The following is a 21,080-nucleotide window of genomic DNA, read 5'->3' on the forward strand; positions in this document are numbered from 1 at the left end:
GAAATTGAGGAATGATTACAAACCATTACCTGCCTCCAGGGGAGAAAACCTAGGTAGACTGTAGTAATGATGGGAGATTTGATCTTTTTTTTTAAAAAAGATTTTATTTATTTATTATGTATACAGTGTTCTGCCTTCATGTATGCCTGCAGGCCAGAAAAGGGCACCAGATCTCATTGCAGATGGTTGTGATCCACCATGTGGTTGTTGGGAAGTGAACTCAGGATCTCTGGAAGAACAGCCAGTGCTCTTAATCGTTGAGCCACCTCTCCAGCCCCAACTTTATCATTCTTATGATTACCTTTTTATTGTATGTCCCCTTTAATATAGCTTTTATACAGCTCTTAAGTGATGTTAAAAATTCAAGAAATTCCATGGGTTGGTCTCAGATACCATGACTGTGTACCCCATGGTCATAGGCCCTCATAGGTCTAGAGGTGACAACAGATGTCAGCAGGGTCGGGCACAGCAATGAGCTTCTGGGACCATCAGCAGAGAGATAAACTTCATGTGGGACATGACCCTGGAGTTGTAAGCTTCTCACACTAGATCAGCAGAGGATGCAAGTTCAACAAAAGGGTAGAAGGCTAAACAATGAGAGGGGAGGAAGGGGAGGATGGTGGTGGAGGGGTGGGGCCAGGAGGAAGCAGAGAGGTCAGTAACAAACTGGCTGCCACAAAGAAAGAGGCTAACAAGGACTAAGCCAGACCCTCTTGCAGTCCTCTTCCTCAATAAATCTTTATATGGCATGTGTGTGCTCTCTCTCCCCCCCATCTCCATCTCTCTCTGTGTGTCTCTCCCTCTCTTCATGGGCTAAGTCTGTTCTAATTGAAGGAAAAATATTATTAAACATAGGGAATACTCACTTCCTAAGCCCATCAGCACATTGTGTATTATATTTGAAAAGATTAGCAAGGTGACATGAAGAGTAGACTTTCTTGAATCTAAAAGTTGACTTCTCTAATATAAACAATAGAAACCATATGGACCGAATGATCTTTTTAAAAAAGTCAATGATTAACGGGCTGGAGAGTTGGCTCAGCAGTTAAGAGCACTGGCTTCTCTTCTAGAGGACCCAGGTTCAATTCCCATCACCCACATGGCAACCCATAACTGCTTGTAACTCCAATTCTTCCAGGGCTCCGACACTCTCACACACACATATGGGTAGGCAAAACACCAATGCACATTAAAAAAGAAAAGAGTAAATGATTAGGAGAACAGTGAGGCTTTTCTCTTGACGCTCTACCAGCTCACACTGGGACAGCATGGGCCCCAGACATCCATGACTCTGTTTTAGCAGTCTTAGTGGCTTAGCTGTGGATCTACTTATCGCAGGAGAAGGGCAGAATTTAATAAACAAACAAACAAACAAACAAACAAACAACTTTCCACCCCAGTTCTTTCTCCTGGTCTTTATTTTAGGAAGCCCAGGTTCTCAGTTTACTGAGATGGAGGTGATGATAGTTAAACAGGTTGATAGGACAGAGGTGAACACTTCTGTGATCATCAGAGTTTCCAGGTCATTGAAATGTTGTGAGGAATTTCCTGTGTAGGCAAGAGAATTGTACTGTGGAAGAGAATGGGTAAACAAAAAGGAAACTGTTCATGTGATAAAACTTAACATTTATTGCATAAACCAAGTGCATACTGCCACCTCATTTCCTCATCATATTATACATAGCAAGCCTTACTGAGAATTTTTTGTGAGTCTGAGAACTTTATAAATCCAATTCAATTTTATGTCCTTTGCTTTAATTTTATTTGAAATAAAAACTTCAAAATGACAACTCTAAGCAAGCACTGTTTTAATAAGAGCATCTGTAGGCACATACAGCAGCAGTTAGTCTCTGGATCTGGGGTGAGTGTGATGGTGTGAGAGATCACACCTAGAGCCTCAAGTATGCTAGGCAAGTGTGCTACTGCTACACTTCATCCTAAATGGATTTTTAGTGTTTGGTTTTCAAGAATAATTTATTTTGTAGGTCTACCTAGAATACAACTTCTGTAGACAGAATTCTTAAAGAACAATCTCATTTGGGTGCAGAGAACACATACTGGATTAAGGGCCAAGGCCTATCTGGCCTCACTGAGAGAGGCCACCCAGGACATGGAGGGGCAGGGACAGCAGCAGCACTGTGCATCTGAAAACCCAGAAGGAAGCTGGCAGGGAAGGCTCTCTAGCATTTCCACCTCTTCCCAGTCTCAGTGAGGTGGGTGAGCTAATGAAGACCTAAGCCTGGGCTGGCCCCGGCCTCCACTCCACAGTTTTCTTCTGATGTTAACCAGATAAGGGAAACAAGAATGCTGAATGCGCACTGCTAACAGCCACATTCTTCACAGCCAGCTAACTTCTTGGTCTTCAATGCCCTTTCCCTTCAAGAACCTGGACACTGGAACTTGAATCTGCTCACGATGGCCGAGTGTTGAGAACTCTTCCAGGGCTTTCCTGGAGAGTCTAGCTACTTTCACTAGTTTCCTAACACAGAGTTGATAGGGAGAAGAGACAATGAGTGCAGGTCTGTTTTCTGACATCACAGTGGCTAGAGTCAGGAGACAGACACAGCGATCCTAGACTGTCTTAAGAGCTCATTTTCTAATCTAAGTGGTCACAGGCAAAAACTGTAACTTTTATTGATTTCCGAAGAGGGCAGTAAGAAAATGGAATGAGTCTTTACCTGCACCAAGGTTGGTAGGCAGGAACGCAGCCAAGCCCACAATCTTAAATTTGGTTCCCCAGATATTGGATGTGACCTGAGCAAGATAGTTGTGCTGTGGGGAGAAGAGGGAAGAAAAGAAAGAATCTCAGTCTGTTTTCACATTGTCTGTTGTTCACTTAGTACCGAGTGCTGACATGAAATGTGCTGTAAGCAGACACTGCCAGGAACAGCGGAGATTAAGTTGGGCACGATGGGCTCCCATGTCCAGTGGTGGTCCACTGAGCTAGGAGCGAGTGCTCACTGCTCCAGCATGTCCATGTGTTCAGTTTGAAGGGGTCATCAGCAGCTAGAGAGACGGCTCAGAAGTTAAGAGCATGTGCCGCTCTTGCAGAAGACTGGGGTTCCATTCCCAGCACCCACATCAGGTGACTCACAACCACTTCTAACTCCAGTTCCAGGGGATCTGGCCTCAATGGGTGCATGTATGCACCTGGTGCACATAAATGCATACAAGCATGTATAAATATATAAATGAATATACCTTTATAAAAGTTATTAAAGGGCTGAGGGTGTAGGTCAGTTTGCAGAATGCCCACCCAGAATGCATGAAGCCCTTGGTTGATTTCCACCACTACACAAACTTGGCCTGGCCATATAAGCCTGTAATCCCACCACTGTGGAGGTTAAGCTGAGAGGATCAGAAGTTCAAGGTCATCTTGCCTACACAACAAGTTTGAGGTTACCCTGGGCTAGAGGAGACCCTGTTTAAAAAAAAAATTTTTTAAAGGCCATCAAAGTTCAGAATAGTGATATATGTCTGTAGTTCCAACTAGTAAGGAGGATGAAGTGGAAATCTGAGGCCAGCCTGGACAAAATAGCATGGCTTCATCTCAAAAAAAAGTAAGAAAATAAAGAGGACTGTATTCTCAGCAACTGGGAGGCTGAGACAGGTGTCTACTGAGTTTCAGATCAGTCTGGGTTGCTTGTGATAGCTAAAACAAACAAACAAATTAATTAATTAAAAGAGAGAGTAATAACAACTTAATATAAAATAATGAAAACATAACCTAAAATAAAATAAAACTTTAAAGGTAAAAAGGCCATTTCTCCTTTTTTTATCATTGATAGATTCTGCAGATGTCAGTTGAATTGAAACAATTATGTCCTTAAATCTCTCAATTATTCAATTTAAAATGAAAAACATTTTGAAAAGTCACTGCTATGCTCAAAATGGGTGTGAGTAAAATACAGATGGGAAGAAAACAGCTTCTGGAGGAACTTAGGACCTAAGGACGAATAATAATTGCCGTCCCTGGTTTGTATACAAAGGGTCTGAAGACCATCAGAAGGGGGTTAGGCACCACATCTGCTGGCTGGGCCAGGGCAGAAGCCTTCACAGAGAAGGCACAAACTGACTTAGGGATGGGAGTAGGGGTAAAATAAGGTTGAAGAAGGCAGGCAAGGCCAGACCGTGAGACTATGGCCAGCATTCCTTTCCTACAACTGAGGTGTTACTGCAGAACTACGAGGCAGAAGTGAAGAGGGTGTGTATCTCTGTCAGAGTTCCCCAGGAAGAAGAGTCCAATAACAGAAAGGTACATGGAACAGGGCCACACAGTGTGCATGCAGGTGCAGCAATGAGCAAGACAGGCAAGTTGGGAAGGACAGTGGTGCTTCCAGGTAACCTGATGTTACAGACAGCGTTGGAGGTGTCACTGTCAGCTATGCACTTCTACCTGACTGATGTCTTCAAAAGGAAACTCTCGCCGAGTCAGGCTGGGCGAGCCCATGGAGGGCTTGCGCATGGGCAATCGGGGAGATCGAGAAATCTCTTGAGCAGCCCGGGGCAGCTTGGGTGACTTGCGGGCCTCAATGCTGATCCTGTGGAAACAAGGCCAGAAGCGTGAGACAGGCACAGAGGGATGCATCTTCATCTAGAACTCTTCTTTCTCTTGACACTCAGCTGTAGATGTTGGCTCACAATGCTCAAGGCCCTAATTTCTCAAAGCACTCTTGGTTTTGATTTAGGAAAGAATGCCAACTAAATACTAAGTAATATATACAGAGATCAGACTATGTGATTCATCTGTAAGAGCCTAGAGAATGAACACCCACTAGCTATTGACTTACAGAATGTTTAGAGGTCCACATGCCTCCTATGTGGAAAATGGCAGGAGGAAGACTGTTTTTCATCCTATGATCACTGTGATTTATAAAATTCTTTGTATGTCAGCTTGAATTTTAGCAGATTATTTGACACTGACACCTATAATATTTAAGTCAAATAACTGAATCCAAAGCTTTTCTATTGCCTCTGATTCCATGTTCTCTCTCTACTCCTTTGTCCACAATGTAAAGACACAGGTGTTTAAGTTAACCCCAGTCTACTCAAGAGATGGAGCTATGGAACAACTATGGTGAGGTTATAATGTCCTGTGAGAAAAGCACACAAAGCACCAGAAATACACTGTTTTCAAATTTGGTAAGATACTTCAGGCTCCAGAGAGATGGGAAGATGAGGGATGGAGTAGCATGCTAAGACTATCAGCTTAGCTGCTGTGCAGAAGGAGCTCCAGGGAGAAGAGAACGAGAAAAGGAAAAACCAGTCACAAAGATATTTATAGACAAAGTGTATGGCAAATGATCTCTCTGCTTAGGAAGTGGAAAAAGCCAAACACAATACTACAAGTTCATAATTGAAGAAAAAGAATCAATGAATCACATTACTGGAGAATCTGGATAGTAATAATAATTGTTTTCTCTTCATTCATGTCATATTCAAATGTTAGCTTGGCTATAAGGCAGATCTGAGATTTAGTGTGAAAACTCTAACTTTAAAGCTACAGGAAGGAGGCTCATGGTCTTAGGACGGACAAAAGTTTCTTAAGAGCAACACTGATTACAAATGAACCTCATACACTGAACTATCTAGCAAAATGTGTATCTGACATGGAGTCCTCTCCATGTTACAACTCAATAAAAAATCCAATAAAAAATTAAGGAAAAATCCAATCAGACACTTCACCAAAGACAGCTGACATACAGGGTAAGTGCTCAGCTCAGCATCATCGTTCCCTGGAGATACCATAGTCAAACTCAGAGGTCAAACACCACTGCACATCCACAGAATGGATAAAACTTTCCTAAGGTGACAACAGAGCCGGAAGTCAGATCGGGAACTGCTGGAATTCTTAAACACAGAAATTTAATTTGATACACTCACTTTGTAATGCTACTTGGCAGTTTCCACTGAGGTTTAAAATGTATTTAACTCATGACCCTGTAACTCCTTTCCTAAGAATATACACAAGAGAAATGAGTGCAGTATCTCCCAAAAGATTTGCACAAAAATGTTTATAATGGATTTATTCATCACAGTCCCAAATTAGGGACTATCAAATATCTATCGATTGGTAAAGTGGCATGTTGTTATAGTGGAATAATCCTACAATGTGATTTAAAAAAAAGCTAACAACTGATATCCATGATACTGTGCTGAGGAAAAAAAAGCTAAATAAACAGTACCCATATTCATATTAAATTCAACAGTAAATATATATATATATATATATATATATATATATATATATATATATTTCAACAGAAATCATATTGAATGCAAGAAATACAAAAGACCTTTCAAGATGATGGACATGTCCTTTATGTTGAACTGGTGGGGACACACTGGTGATCAATTGCCCAGTGAACCAGTTGTTTAAAAGATGGGCATCCGGCCATGCGTAGAGTAGTATGTTAATCACACTCTGAGTTTGCATACACGTCTCAGAACTGTAAACAAGCAAGAGTCTGTCCACTACCACCCACAGCAAAGTGTTGTCTGTCCAGTCACACAGCCATGACAGCAAGAGGAGGAAGATAATGCTCTTCTAGATGGTGACACAGTTCTGCTTTCAGACAGTGTTACAGACACAGAGCTTGCATTCTCTTCAATACAACATGTTTACTACAAAACACTGTTTTGTGAAACAGGAAGGGAAAACAAACAACCTGGGAAGCAAAGGCTGTTCTAAGTCACCTATCCTCAGTGACCTAGGAAGAACTAGTAAAGTCTTGAGGCCTTAGCATACCTCCTTCCTATCCCAGGGGAGAAAGGTGGGAAGGAAGGAAAGGAAAGCTGTAATTATTCCAGATAGAATAGTGCAGAATGAAGAGGGATGAGAAAACAAAAGCCAAGTTGATCCTGCTGCTGGGCAAGTGTGAACTTCCTTTCCTTCCTCTTCTCAACATAGGTTCATTTGGACAGAAAAGGTCCTAGAATTGTGCGTCAGTCTAGACCTAAGAGACTTCAGAATGCTTATGATAGTTTCAATGGAACTCTGTTTCCAGAACCAGGTCACGCCACACTGGAGGCATAACAAAGAGATGCATACTGTTACCTTGGAAGTTTGGGTGATTTGCTAGCTCTGGAAATTTTGGGAGACTTCTTGGCAGCCCAATCATCACTCAGTTCAATGTCACTGGAGTCCGAGCAGTTGCAGCTGTCAATCACGGTGGAAATCAAGCTGTTTCCATAGATCTCATCTGTAAGAAACCAATTATCAGGTGTAAGTAAGGTTACTGCTACATAGGATAGGCTGACTTTATTGACTTCCTCATTATGACAGAGGTTGAAATAGAAAGAAAACTCCTTTTCCTTATACATTTTTATGCTCTTTTCTAAGCAGAAGTAGGCAGTTTCTACAAATGTCATTTAAATGGGTGATATTTGAGTGTCCCAGAAATATACAAAACTGTTCACTATGTCAAAAGCTGAAAATAAAAAATTTACAATTGAGCCTCAGAACACTGAGGTGACTACCTACTTAGGCTTGTGCCAGCTTTCAACTAGACTAGAAAACTAGGCTGAGGGCTTGTCCACAGACTTACTGGAACCTGTGTCTGACCTGGAAGGCCTGACCAATCCAGGGCTAGAGGAACTACCATCTTGCCGAGTTGAGTTCATGGCAAGGTCTCTGGGCAGATCTGTCTAGAATAATTATGAAACTGCCATAGGCTGTCTAGGGCCTGAAGATTCAGGCTAGTACAGTTGACCTTGTCAGAGAATTGAAAGGGAGACTCTGGGCAGTGAGGACTTGCTCTATGGATATTTCATATGGAAGCCACTCCTGGTAACCTCGCTAGTTGGCCAGCAGAAGGAATATTAGAGCCCCAAGCAGAGGGTAAGACAGAGGGCAGAGTGGGCCAAGCACAGGACTGCGAGTAGACGCTCCACCACCAGAAGTCTCTTGCTCATTCTATCACCCCACACTCTCAAATTTCTTCTATTTGCCACCCAATCCCTAGTTTCACCTCATACCTCCTTTAATGTTAGTACCCATTCTTCAAAATTTGTTGTGCTGACAAAATTTCATGCTCTGAAGAGCCTCAGCAAGTAATCAAATTGCAACATTCAAAAATAATTAAATAATTCAGAGGAAATGACGTGATGCCAACATTTAAAACAGATGCTGCCATTTCAAAGGATGAGTTTGTTAACTCAAGCTTATGACTGAGTTTCTGAGTAGAGGGGGTAACAGGTGACCATGAGCCTCTCTGTAACAAAGAGTTTTGCCTGTAACTAGAGAAGACATTGGTGCCCCGTCCATGCCACTTGTCACCCCGTTTTAAAGCTATTTATCAAAGCAGAGGCACACACCTTGTATCTAGCAAGCCACAGGGCTGTGTCAGAACTGACCACACGAAAAGGTCTAGTCCATACACAATGAATAGTGCTCTCTATGATTTAATGTACTAGTCACTGGACCAAAGGACGCTTAGCCATGACTCCAACAAGAGGCAGGCTCAGGAAATGGCTGTGTGTGTTAACTACACTTAGGGAAATAAGTCACACATTACTCACCCAGATTCCTCTCCCTGTCAGAGTTTCTGTCCCTAATTTTATTTCTTTTTTTGCTCATAACTACTTTCCAACTGTATCTCCCTAGCAAGTAGGTAAGCCACACAGGAATAAAAGCTGACTGTCATACCTGCTGTGGGATTTGGTGAAGCTTACAGAAAGGATAAATAAGGTTAAGCTACATTTCCAGAAATTCTGTAGCATTAATTCATCATGTAAGCTGTGACACAAACATCCGAGGTGTGGAGAAATGTGAACTGGAGTTGGTCTTTGAGAAACCAAAGACAACTAAAATATGCAGCCTGAATTAGGTGCCTGGGCAGACAGGACTGTAAAGTGCTAGGCTGCAAACATGAGGACCTAAATTTGACCCCTAGCACCCAAGTAAGAGGCGAGGAGTGCTGTGTATGTGCAATCCCAGCCCTGGGAAGGTAGAGACAGGATGATCCCTGGGGTTCAGTAGCCAGACAATTTGATCTAATTGGCAAGCATCAGATTTCAGTGAGAAGATTGTCTCCAAAGCCAAGGTGGATAGATGGCTCTGAAGGACACCTCTGCTTTTCACATGCATGAGCACACATATGTACCCTCCAAAAGAATCTTCTCCAAAACTTATTTTAAAGAATGGGGGGGGGGCTTAACTGGGGAGGAGGGATTTTCAGGTGAGAGGGTAAAAAAGAGGGAAAATGAGGGAGAGGGGACAAACAAGACCAGGGATATTTTAAAAAGTCACAAGGAAACCTAGTATTTTCTAAGCTTTCTATATATCTAAATCTAATTTAATTGGAATTCCCCCCCCCCCCCCAAAATGGGAATCTGCTTTGCTGGGCTCCCACACCTCTTACTTCCTGGTTTTCCTTTTGGTAAGATTGTCTACCATATGGCAGTCCTACTTGTCACCTACTGATCAAACATAATTTGTCTGGTTTCGTAGTCGCACCTACTTCTGATTTAGTTGACATTTAGTTAAGGCATTGGACTTCAGAGTTGGTGCAGAAATAACCTGAAGGCTTTCCACTGGGAACAGCTGTGTTTTGCATGGGCAGATACATAAATTTTGGACAGGCCATGTGAAGAAGAATGTAATGAATCTGAATTGTGTCTCAAAGTTCTACTCGCCATGCATCTTTATTTGGAGGCAAGATTTTTAAGGGGCAATTAAGGTTTAATAAGGTCTTAAGGCTGGAGTCCTAACCACACAGGATTGGGACTGGTGAACTTAGAAGAAGAGATGTCTCAGTGTGGGCACTCTGAGGAAAGGCTGTGTAAGTGTAGCAAGAAGGCAGTCCTCTTCATTAATAATATCGACAACAGCACAAAAAAATGGCATTAGTGCTTACTCTGCCTGTTGAGTATTAAAAATAGTTAAATAATAAGTACATTTAAAATGTAAAGACTTTGGGGGGGCAAACCTTACAAAAATAAAATGATACCCGTGTGGGAAAGGATCACAATAAAAACTATGGCTCTACAAAATACAGAATTAATAAAAACTAGCTTTAAAAGCTGAATAATCAATTTTATATAGCATTATTTTTTTTTATCAAAGCCAGACCAAGAATTTCTTTGCCATTTTAATTCAGTATTTCTCAGGGAGGTGTTCACAGTGCCTCACCATTGGCTGCTGATGAAACTGAACCCTTTTACAGAAAGCCGAGAGTATTATTATCAGGAAAATACCAAAGTCCAGTTTTAGTTCTTAATATTTTCATAATCAGAAATACCAGTATACCAGCTCTTCAGTCTTTCTAATCTATGGATTGAAGTTCTCCTTTTCCCTTCAGAATTGCACGTGAGTATAATGCATTTTGATAATATAAATCTTCATTCCCTCCAACTTCTTCTACTGGTCCTAATCTCAAATTCATGTACACACACACACACACACACACACACACACACACACACACTCACACACCCAGGGAAAGGGTGTGTGTGTGTATACACACACACACACACACACACACACACACACACACACACATATATAAAATCTTCACGTCCAGTTAGAGCTGTCCATAAACATGTGGGTGCAGACTTGCCTCTTGAAGACGGGTAACCTACCAAGCAGCTCATCCCTGAAAACACAAACACAGGGGCCTAGAGAGTTCACTCAGTGGCTAAGAGCACTTTTGCTATTGCTGAAGACTTAGGTTTAATTCCCACCACACACATTTGTAGTTTGAAATTATTCATAACTTTAGTTCTAGGTGATCCAACAACTTTTCTGACCTCTATGGGCACTAGGCACACACATGGTTCACATGCATACATATAGGTAAAACACTCATACACATAAAATAAATGTAAACAGAAATTTTTTAAAAGACAACGGATGTTCTTTCCTGTAGAAGTTGTCAACTGCCTTTAGCTCCTTAACTCAGGATGGAGCCTTTTGAACCTGTGACTATTCATACAAATGTTGATTTGTATGGTCCAGAAGACAGGATAGTTCAGTGACTCCTAGATTTTTCTGTCCCCTCTTCCACAATGTTCTCTCTGTCCTGGCTACAGAAGTTGTTCACAGATGTACAGAGGGATAGACACTTGTGCTGGTTGGTTTCTGTGAACTTGACACATACCTGGGAAGAATGGATCTTAACTGTACATCAGACTGCCTGTAGCAAGCCTGTAGCACACTTTTCTGATTAATCATTGATAGAGGTGGGCTCCAATCCCATCCCATGGAAAGTTCTGGTGCTTGAGTTGTATAACAAAGCCAGCTGAACTAGCCATGGGAAGCAAGCCAGGAAACAGCACTCCCCTGTGGCCTCTGTCTCAGTCCCTGCCTCTAGGTGTCTTCCCTGATTTCCCTTCATAGTGGACTGTGTGGGGACATGTAAGCTGAAATGAACCCTTTCCTCTCTTCTTAGTAACTATTTTATTGCTGGAAAGAAACACAATGACTGAAGCAACTTATAAAGGAAGGGGCTTAATTGGAGGCTCGCTTATAGTTTCAGAGGGTTAACCCATCACCGTCATAGTGGGGAGCATGGTGGCAGGCAGGCATGGTACTGGGGCAGTAGGTGAGAGCCCTACATCTTTATTCAAAGGCTGGTTTAGACCATTATGGAGGCTTAGAAGCTCCAGGATGAAGATGGCACCACAGCTGGTTTCTGAGGTGAGTTTTTTTCAGGCTTGTAGATTGTAGCCAGACTCTTCAGTGTTCAGAGTCCCTTTCCATAGTGTGTGTGTATAGAAAAACTGCTCTATCCCCTTTTTAATTTTAAAAATTATATTATTTTATGTGTATGTGTGAGGGCATGCGTATGTCATGGTGTGCCGTGGAGGTCAGAGGAAAATGGGAGGGAGTCAGTTCTTTTTCCTACAGTGTAGTGTTCCAAGGGATCACATTCAAGTTGCCAGGCTTGGAGGCAGGCATCCTCACTTCCTGAGTTATTTTCTGGTACTCTCACCCTCTTCATATGAGGACACAATCCTTTAATCTAATAAATTACTTAAACTTAATTATCTCTTTAAAGCTCTATGTCTAAGTAGAATACTGTAAGTTTAGCCTATGAAAGGCCGTGGGTTTTATCCCCAGAATCTCATGCCCCCAAAGATCTCTTTTTGAAAATTTGTAGACAGTGTATTTGTGTAAGTACATGTGCACATGGGTATGTAGAAGCCTGAAACTCACCAAATAGGTAAGACTGGCCAATCAGGTTAGACTTAGGAATCAGTCTGTCTTGGCTTCCCTATCACTAGGACTACAAGTATGCTTGATCATGCCTGGCTCTGTGTGTGTGTGTGTGTGTGTGTGTGTGTGTGTGTGTGTGTGTGTGTGTGTAGTTATTTCTGAGGATCAAATTCAGGTTTTAATGACTGAATTTTCTAGCCTTCCCAAATTCCTACATTTTCACTAAAATTTTCTGCGACACATATTACACAGTATAAAAATATACAGTAGGGGGCTGGAGAGATGGCTCAGAGGTTAAGAGCATTGCCTGCTCTTCCAAAGGTCCTGAGTTCAATTCCCAGCAACCACATGGTGGCTCACAACCATCTGTAATGGGTCTGGTGCCCTCTTCTGGCCTGAAGGCATACACACAGACAGAATATTGTATACACAATAAATAAATAAGTATTTTTTAAAAATATACATTAGTTACACACACACACACACACACACACACACACACACACACACACACAGTCTCCTGAATCCCAGGATGGCCTTGAATTGGCTATGCAGACAAGGATGACTCAACTCTTCAGATCCTCCTACTTTTCATTCTGAAATGTGAGGATTACAGACATGTTACACTAAGCCTGGTTTATGGGGTCATTGAACTCAGGGTTTTGTGTGTGTTGGACAAGAACAATTTCCAGCCCCACCATGGCAATTCTAACTGTTAAGACACTTGTGAAAATTTCTAGCAGTAAGAATCCAAGAACACATTAGAAAAATTATCCACTATGATCAAGTAGGCTTCATCCCAGAGATGCAGGGCTGGTTCAACATACGAAAATCTATCAATGTAAGCCATCATATAAATAAACTGAAGGATAAAAACCATATGATCATCTCATTAGATGCAGAAAAAGCATTTGACAAAATTCAGCACCCCTTTATGATAAAGGTCTTGGAGAGATTAGGGATACAGGGGTCATTCCTAAATATAATAAAGGCTATTTACAGCAAGCCGACAGCTAACATCAAATTAAATGGAGAGAAACTCAAGGCCATCCCACTAAATTCAGGAACGCGACAAGGCTGTCCACTCTCTCCTTATCTCTTCAATATAGTACTTGAAGTTCTAGCAATAGCAATAAGACAAAACAAGGGGATCAAGGGGATTCGAATTGGAAAGGAAGAAGTTAAACTTTCATTATTTGCAGATGATATGATAGTGTACATAAGCGACCCGAAAAACTCCACCAAAGAACTCCTACAGCTGATAAACTCCTTTAGTATCGTGGCAGGTTACAAGATCAACTCCAAAAAATCAGTCGCCCTCCTATATACAAAGGATAAGGAAGCAGAGAAAGAAATCAGAGAAGCTTCACCTTTCACGATAGCCACAAATAGCATAAAATATCTTGGGGTAACTCTAACCAAGGAAGTGAAAGACCTATTTGACAAGAACTTTAAGTCTTTGAAGAAAGAAATTGAAGAGGATACCAGAAAATGGAAGGATCTCCCTTGCTCTTGGATTGGGAGGATCAACATAGTAAAAATGGCAATACTACTAAAGGCAATCTATAGATTTAATGCAATCCCCTTAAAGATCCCATCAAAATTCTTCACAGATCTTGAGAGGACAATAATCAACTTTATATGGAAGAACAAGAAACCCAGGATAGCCAAAACAATCTTATACAATAAAGGAACTTCTGGAGGCATTACCATCCCTGACTTCAAACTCTATTACAGAGCTACAGTATTGAAAACAGCTTGGTACTGGCATAAAAATAGAGAAGTCGACCAATGGAATCGAATAGAAGACCCAGATCTTAACCCATAAACCTATGAACACCTGATTTTTGATAAAGGAGCTAAAAGCACACAATGGAAGAAAGAAAGCATCTTCAACAAATGGTGCTGGCATAACTGGATGTCAACCTGTAGAAGAATGAAAGTAGATCCGTGTCTATCACCATGCACAAAACTCAAGTCCAAATGGATTAAAGACCTCAATATCAATCTGAACACACTGAACCTGTTAGAGGAGAAAGTGGGAAGTACTCTACAACATTTGGGCACAGGAGACCGCTTCCTACGTATAGCCCCAGCAGCACAGACATTAAGGGCAACATTGAATAAATGAGACCTCCTGAAGCTGAGCAGCTTCTGTAAAGCAAAGGACACTGTCACTAAGACAAAAAGGCAGCCTACTGACTGGGAAAAGATCTTCACCAACCCCGCAACAGACAAAGGTCTGATCTCCAAAATATATAAGGAACTCAAGAGACTAGACTTTAAAATGCTAATGAACCCAATTAAAAAATGGGGCACTGAACTCAACAGAGAATTCTCAACAGAAGAAGTTCGAATGGCCAAAAGACACTTAAGGGCATGTTCAACCTCCTTAGCAATCAGGGAAATGCAAATCAAAACAACGTTAAGATACCATCTTACACCTGTCAGAATGGCTAAAATCAAAAACACCAATGATAGCCTTTGCTGGAGAGGATGTGGAGTAAGGGGTACACTGATCCATTGCTGGTGGGAATGCAAACTTGTGCAACCGCTTTGGAAAGCAGTGTGGAGGTTTCTCAGGAAATTTGGGATCCACCTACCCCAGGACCCAGCAATCCCACTCTTGGGAATTTACCCAAGAGATGCCCAATCATACTACAAAAGCATCTGTTCAACTATGTTTATAGCAGCATTATTTGTAATAGCCAGAACCTGGAAACAACCTAGATGCCCTTCAGTGGAAGAATGGTTGAAGAAAGTATGGAATATATACATGCTAGAATACTACTCAGCGGTAAAAAACAATGACATCTTGAATTTTGCATGCAAATGGAGGGAAATAGAAAACACCATCCTGAGTGAGGTAACCCAGGCCCAAAAAGATGAACATGGGATGTACTCACTCATAATTGGGTTCTAGCCATAAATAAAGGACATCGAGCCTATAATTCGTAAAAATCCTAGAGAAGCTATATAAGAAGGTGAACCCAAAGAAAAACATATAGTTATCCTCCTGGATACTGGAAGTAGACAAGATTGCCGGACAAAAAATGGGAACATAGGGGTGGGATGGGATGGGGGGAGGGGGGATGGGGTGAGAAAAGTGTGAAGTGGAGGATGGGAAGAGCTTGGGGGAATAGGATGGTTGGGATATAGGAAGGGTGGATATGGGAACAAGGAATTATATATCTTACTTAAGGGAGCCATTCTAGGGTTGGCAGAGGCTTGACTCTAGAGGGGTTCCCAGGTGTCCAGGAAGACGCCCCCAGCTAGGTCCTTGGGCAGCTGAGGAGAGGGTGCCAGAAATGTCCAGATCCTATTGCCATACTCATGAATATCTTGCATATCACCATAGAACCTTCACCTGGCATTGGATGGAGAAAATGACAGAGCCCCACATAGGAGCACCGGACTGAGCTCCCAAGGTCCCGATGAGGAGCAAAAGGAGGGAGATCATGAGCAAGGAAGTCAGGACCGTGAGGAGTGCGTTTACCCATTGAGATGGTGGGACAGATCTAACGGGAGACCACCAAGTCCAGTTGGAATGGAACTGATGGAACAGGGGACCAAACCGGGCTCTCTGAATGTGGCTGACGGTGGAGGAGGACTGAGAAACCAAGGACAACGGCAATGAATGTGAACGCTACAGCATGGACGGGCTCACTGTGAGCCTTAACCTTCACCTGGCGATGGATGGAGATAGAGACAGAGCCCCACATTGGAGCACTGGACTGATCTCCCAAAGTTCTGATGAGGAGCGGATGGAGAGAGATCATGAGAAAGAAAGTCAGAACCATGAGGGATGCGTTCACCCACTGAGACGGCAGGACAGAACTAATGGGAGACCACCAAGTCCACTTGGAATGGGACTGATGGAACATGCGACCAAATCAGACTCTCTGAGGGTGGCTGATGGTGGAGGCTGACGGAGGAGCCAAGGACAATGGCGATGGGCTTGGTCTCTACGACATGGACGGGCTCTGTGTGAGCCTTGTCAGTTTGGTTGCTCACCTTCCTGGACCTGGGGGGAGTTGGGAGGACCTTGGACTCAACATAGTGTAGAGAACCCTGATGGCTGTTTGGCCTCAAGAGGGAGGGAGTGGGGGTGTGGGTGGAGGGGAGGGGAGGGAAGGGGAAGGAAGAGGGGAGGAGATGGCAATTTTTAATAAAAAATAAATAAACTGGAAAAAAAATTTCTAGCAGTAAATCACAAAATTAAGTGCATAAAAATCTCCCAAGGGAGCCGGGCGGTGGTGGCGCACACCTTTAATCCCAGCACTCAGGAGGCAGAGGCAGGAGGATCTCTGTGAGTTCGAGGCCAGCCTGGTCTATGAGAACTAGTTCCAGGACAGGCTTCAAAGCTACAGAGAAACCCTGTCTCAAAATAAAACAAAACAAAACAAAACAAAACAAACCTCCCAAGGAACCCAGGTCCCACAGCAGACTTCAACAGTTACTATAAGAGTGAGTTTAGGACTTACAGTTAAATACGCCCATCAGATGGTCCGAGGGCCATATCTTGAGAAATAACACTGTGCAGTCTAGGAAGGGTTAACTAGCGTCTTGTGATCAGACAGTCCTGGCTTTTCAAAGTTACAAATCACCTCCATCCTCTGAGCTACTTTATATATACCATTTATTTGCCAATTAGTCATACTGTGCCTTGTGACACAGCTTCTATTTCTGTCATGAGGTGTTTGAATTTGATGAACTTTTCAAGTGCTTAAATTGTCTTGTGCACTTAAATGTGTCTTGTGCAGGGTTCACAGGGGCTCAAGTATCATATAAAGTGGGCACTGACTTGGTATTTGTAGATTTACTTTATAACTTTTAATTATAAAATTATTAAGATAAGGCCAGGCGGTGGTGGAGCATGCTTTTAATCCTAGCACTCGGGAGGCAGAGGCAGGTGGATCTCTGAGTTGGAGGCCAGCTTGGTCTGCGGAGCAAGTTCCAAGATAGGCACCAAAGCTACACAGAGAAACCTTGTCTTGGAAAAAAATTATAAGATAAAATACTTCATTTCTCAAAGAAGTATTAGCAACTGAGCAGTCTGTATTTGGACTGAGCTGGCAGTATAAACACGAAATAAAATCAGCCAGGTGGGTAAGTCAGGATGCAAGTAAGTCTGGTCTTGGGAGACTGCAGACCCTTCTGCAAAGGAATTCAGATACATGGGGGAGAAAAAAAAAGCTGTTCACCCAAGAGACCTTAATATTCAGTCTCAGCCCAAGTTCTTAGAGCTGTGCTTCATGAAGGTCCCTGGATGAGAGATGCAGCATGAGAGGACGCAGGCGCTGAGGTTCCTGGTCCCTCCCTACGCCCTCCATCAGTACGCTATCCTCCCAAAGCCACTTGTGCAACTTTCCATTTTCCCTTCCTGTACTTTCTGACTGCATGCCCTCAATTCTTCTACTTGTTCCCTCTTCTCTTGGTACTAGTTGATCATTCAAGTCAAAAGTCAGGACTAATGATGAACAAATGCCTTTGCAAACTTTATTTTTTTTTGACTTTTTATTTTATATGGGAACACTAGTGGAGAACACTGCCATGGATGCTGTGATAATGTCCAACCAACATGGTTGTAAATTCTGGCAGTGCCAAGGGAGGCTTAAGGTGAAGAAGATCACCTGCTTTAGGAATTAGGGAGACTTCGCTTCAGAGACACAACTGGAACAGTGAATTGGCACTAGCAAGTGGCAAATATTAACTAAAGAAACAAATTCAACGTAAACAATCTTGTCTCAAGGCCTGGCACTTTGGAATATAAAGATGACCCATTCCCTCCCTCCAGGGCAAGCAGGATCCTGGGAATGATGACTGTAGTGTGTCAAGCAGGACTCTGACAGGAGATGGACACCGAGGTCAATGCTGCGCATTCTGTGGCTGTGTTCACAAGGAGGTGGCAGAATCTATAAGCTACAGGTACTAGCAGGTGTATGGACATCTGGCTGGCAACTAATTGGCACAAAGCCCCACAGTCCCTTCCTGTGGGGGGTCTCAGCCTGGGATCCTGAAGAGAGCCCCTTTAGCATGTCTACGCACTGTTGCCCAAGGGGACTTCTACAAGAACAGAATGTTGTTTCATGCTGGAACTAATGGAGCAGAAAGAAACTTTCATTAGAACCTAACTGAAAGCAAAACAGTGCAACAGAGGCTAAAGCATGAGGCTGAGGTAGAGTGAAGGTTTGAAAAGCTGGATTCTGACACCCTTGTGGGAAGGCAGGGACTTAATATTTCTATTTCCCCAGTACTCCATTAAGGCACTCAATGGACGCTTCACTCAGTGACTGTGTGAGGGTCTACACTCAGGGCCGGAGGACCACACCAGCAGCTTTTCTTGGCACGGGAGCAGATGCTTGCTCACCCTGATACCCATGGAAGGCTGTGAAAACCTCCCAACAAGGGCATTTAGACAACTGCCCACTAGGTGGGAATCAGGAAATGGAGCAGCTACGAGAATGTTCACACTGGCCAGCATGAGAGCATGTCTCAGAAACAGGTATTCTCAGTGCATGGCTCTAAGAGTGATATTCCACACCACAAAAGAAGGGTTGCAGTCCCTGCAGCAAGGGACCCACCTGATTTGCTGTCTGTCCGAGGGTCCATGATGACAAACTCTGGCCGCAGCTTGCTGATGCGCCTCCCTTTGAGAATGGGCACGAGTCCTCCCAGGTATTCAAGGTAAAGTGTGTAGCAAGGCCCACCGACCTCTGGGTCATCTTCTGTACGCTTCATGGTGCAGTGCAGCCGCTCATTGCCAGCTGAGGGGTAGCTGACAAAGTCTCGCATATTGTTGGGGTCAGGAATTGGGGGCTAAAGGCAAGACAGAGGCAGAAAAAGCAGATCTGGGATTCCAGAAAGTACAGAGCAGACTACTGGCTTCTGTCACAGCTACTCTTGCAGAGTAGAGGCCATGCAGAGGTCAACTCTCTGCTGTAGAATGGTGATTCAGAACTGTGAGGCTTCTAAACAATAAATAAGCCACAGTCCCACGTTGGGCAATGAACTCCAACAACTGGTGACAGCAGGGACATCTATTTTTTCTGATTTAATACACAAGCATTGAGAACTGCTGATATACTATCGATATTGTAAGGTAATTTAGATAAGAGAACCATGAGACTCTAAAACTCTGGTTCACTAGAAGAGTGACCAGTAAGTCTACCTAGAGACAGAACATGGAAAGGTCCTAGGGTATAAAGGTATAAAGTCACAGAAAGCTTCATGTGAGCAGAATGGCAGATTTATTTCACATGTTGCCTCTATAGAGGTATTTCCTGGGTGGTAGTCTGTAGAGAAGATGGCTGGGAGCTGCACTATGTGGGAGGCACACTTAGTACAGTGGGAGGAACACAAGCCTGAGAACTGGTCTGAGACCAATCCTGACTAGTCTCATAACTAGCTACGTAACAAGCTACTTCCCTGATATGAATTTGTTTCCTGATTTATCAAGTGGAAACAATGATGTTAGAGTCTGTGGGAAGTCAAGACTAAACAAAACAGGCCTTCATGAAGTACTTGGTATACTGTCAGGTACTAAGTACCCTGCTCCTTTGATCATCAGGATGACATACTAATCAAGCTGGCTGTGAGAAAGGAAGCCAGTCACATAAAGCAAACCTCATGTGGACACTAACAGGAAGGCCAGCCAGGCAGGCTGCAGACAAAATAAGGACATGCTGGTTTCTGCAAAGCGAATGCAGCCAGCCCCAGGCACTCTCATGGGGAAACAGAGAAGCCTCTATGCTACCTCTGCTACCTCCAGTAGCTCTCCAGTCTCTGACAGAAAGGCTAGGAGGAAGGAAGAAGAGAAAGGGTAGGAAGACTCTACCTTGATGGTGGGAATGAAGGCAGTGGACAGGTAGGAACAGAGTCGAGGGGGCAAGGTCAGCTTGCTGACATCCTTATCTTCTCGAAGAGTGCTGGCAATGGCCTGCTGGCATAGCAGCTGGAGGCTGGACACTCGGTGTTCTACGCGAACCACGTATAGGGCTGGTCCTGAGGCCATAAGCAGCCGGGAGTCACGATGGCCCCAACAGATGGATATGATGGGGCGCTGCCGGGAAAAGAGGTGGTCAGTTATTGTTTCAGCAAAATTAAGTCATCTGACAGTTTGGAAGAATTTATTTTTAAAGCATAGCAGAGAATATGCTTTACAATTTAGCTCTGTATGAACTGGTTTCTAAGAGCAGGGACAACAGTCTCAGGGCACACTCACCTATACTTCTTACCATAGTGCTGATCATTTGGATCCTCAAAGTACCCAGTGTTGTGCCAATGAAATAGAAGGTAGTGAAGAGGTAAATCACATGACCTTTTTTCCAATCAATTTTCCCAAAAGACAGCACTTCAAGGTCAAATTAACAATGGATGTGGGGCTCACAGTCATGAAACCTGGGACTAATCGTAGCTCTAAGCTTTCTACTCTTTTAGTCAAACAGGAGTGCTGTGAAAATTATAAGAGAATGTAGAACCGTGGTCTTCTGGGGCCCATTAAGGCTACAACTCAGGAATTAGGTCACTGCTCTTCTCAACTATCCTCAAAGCAACAGGCCAGGAATGACAAGCAGACTTCTCTTTGGAAAAGAGAGTTGGGGAAGCAGAGTTCTAGGGAAGACTGTTGGGGTTTATGAGGATCTTCTCTGAAAACTCAAGCTGCAATCCGAAAATGCATATGTTACAAACTTCTTGTACGGAAATAAATCTCAAACTCAAGATTATTATCTAAGTACAAGTATTACATAACCTGAGCAAGGCAGAAAGAAATGAAGGGCTGTGACAGAGAAACAGTGAGATTTGTTCATGCTGATCCATGCAGATAGAGTGCTAATTTAATGAGGTCTCTAGGGGTTTCAGAGATCACAAGTGGAGTGTCAGATCTTTTATATGAATGACAGATAGGAACAGAATTTTCACA

At 43.0% G+C, this 21,080-nt stretch overlaps 1 protein-coding gene across 2 annotated transcripts in view; it reads right to left on the minus strand.

The window, feature by feature from the left end:
- The window catches only part of Tulp4 (TUB like protein 4), a 187,976-nt gene that overhangs the window by 13,184 nt on the left and 153,712 nt on the right, over positions 1–21,080 (minus strand). For both annotated transcript variants that reach the window (XM_038339006.2, XM_038339007.2), the window contains exons 8-12: positions 19,995–20,219; positions 18,742–18,976; positions 7,058–7,202; positions 4,397–4,541; positions 2,679–2,772 (exon numbers count right to left, since the gene is read on the minus strand). In XM_038339006.2, coding sequence (XP_038194934.1) covers positions 2,679–2,772; positions 4,397–4,541; positions 7,058–7,202; positions 18,742–18,976; positions 19,995–20,219 — 844 coding nt within the window. The remainder of the gene's footprint in view (positions 1–2,678; positions 2,773–4,396; positions 4,542–7,057; positions 7,203–18,741; positions 18,977–19,994; positions 20,220–21,080) is intronic.

This window comes from Arvicola amphibius, chromosome 8 (assembly GCF_903992535.2).
Source record: "Arvicola amphibius chromosome 8, mArvAmp1.2, whole genome shotgun sequence".
NCBI classification, from domain to species: Eukaryota; Metazoa; Chordata; class Mammalia; order Rodentia; family Cricetidae; genus Arvicola; species Arvicola amphibius.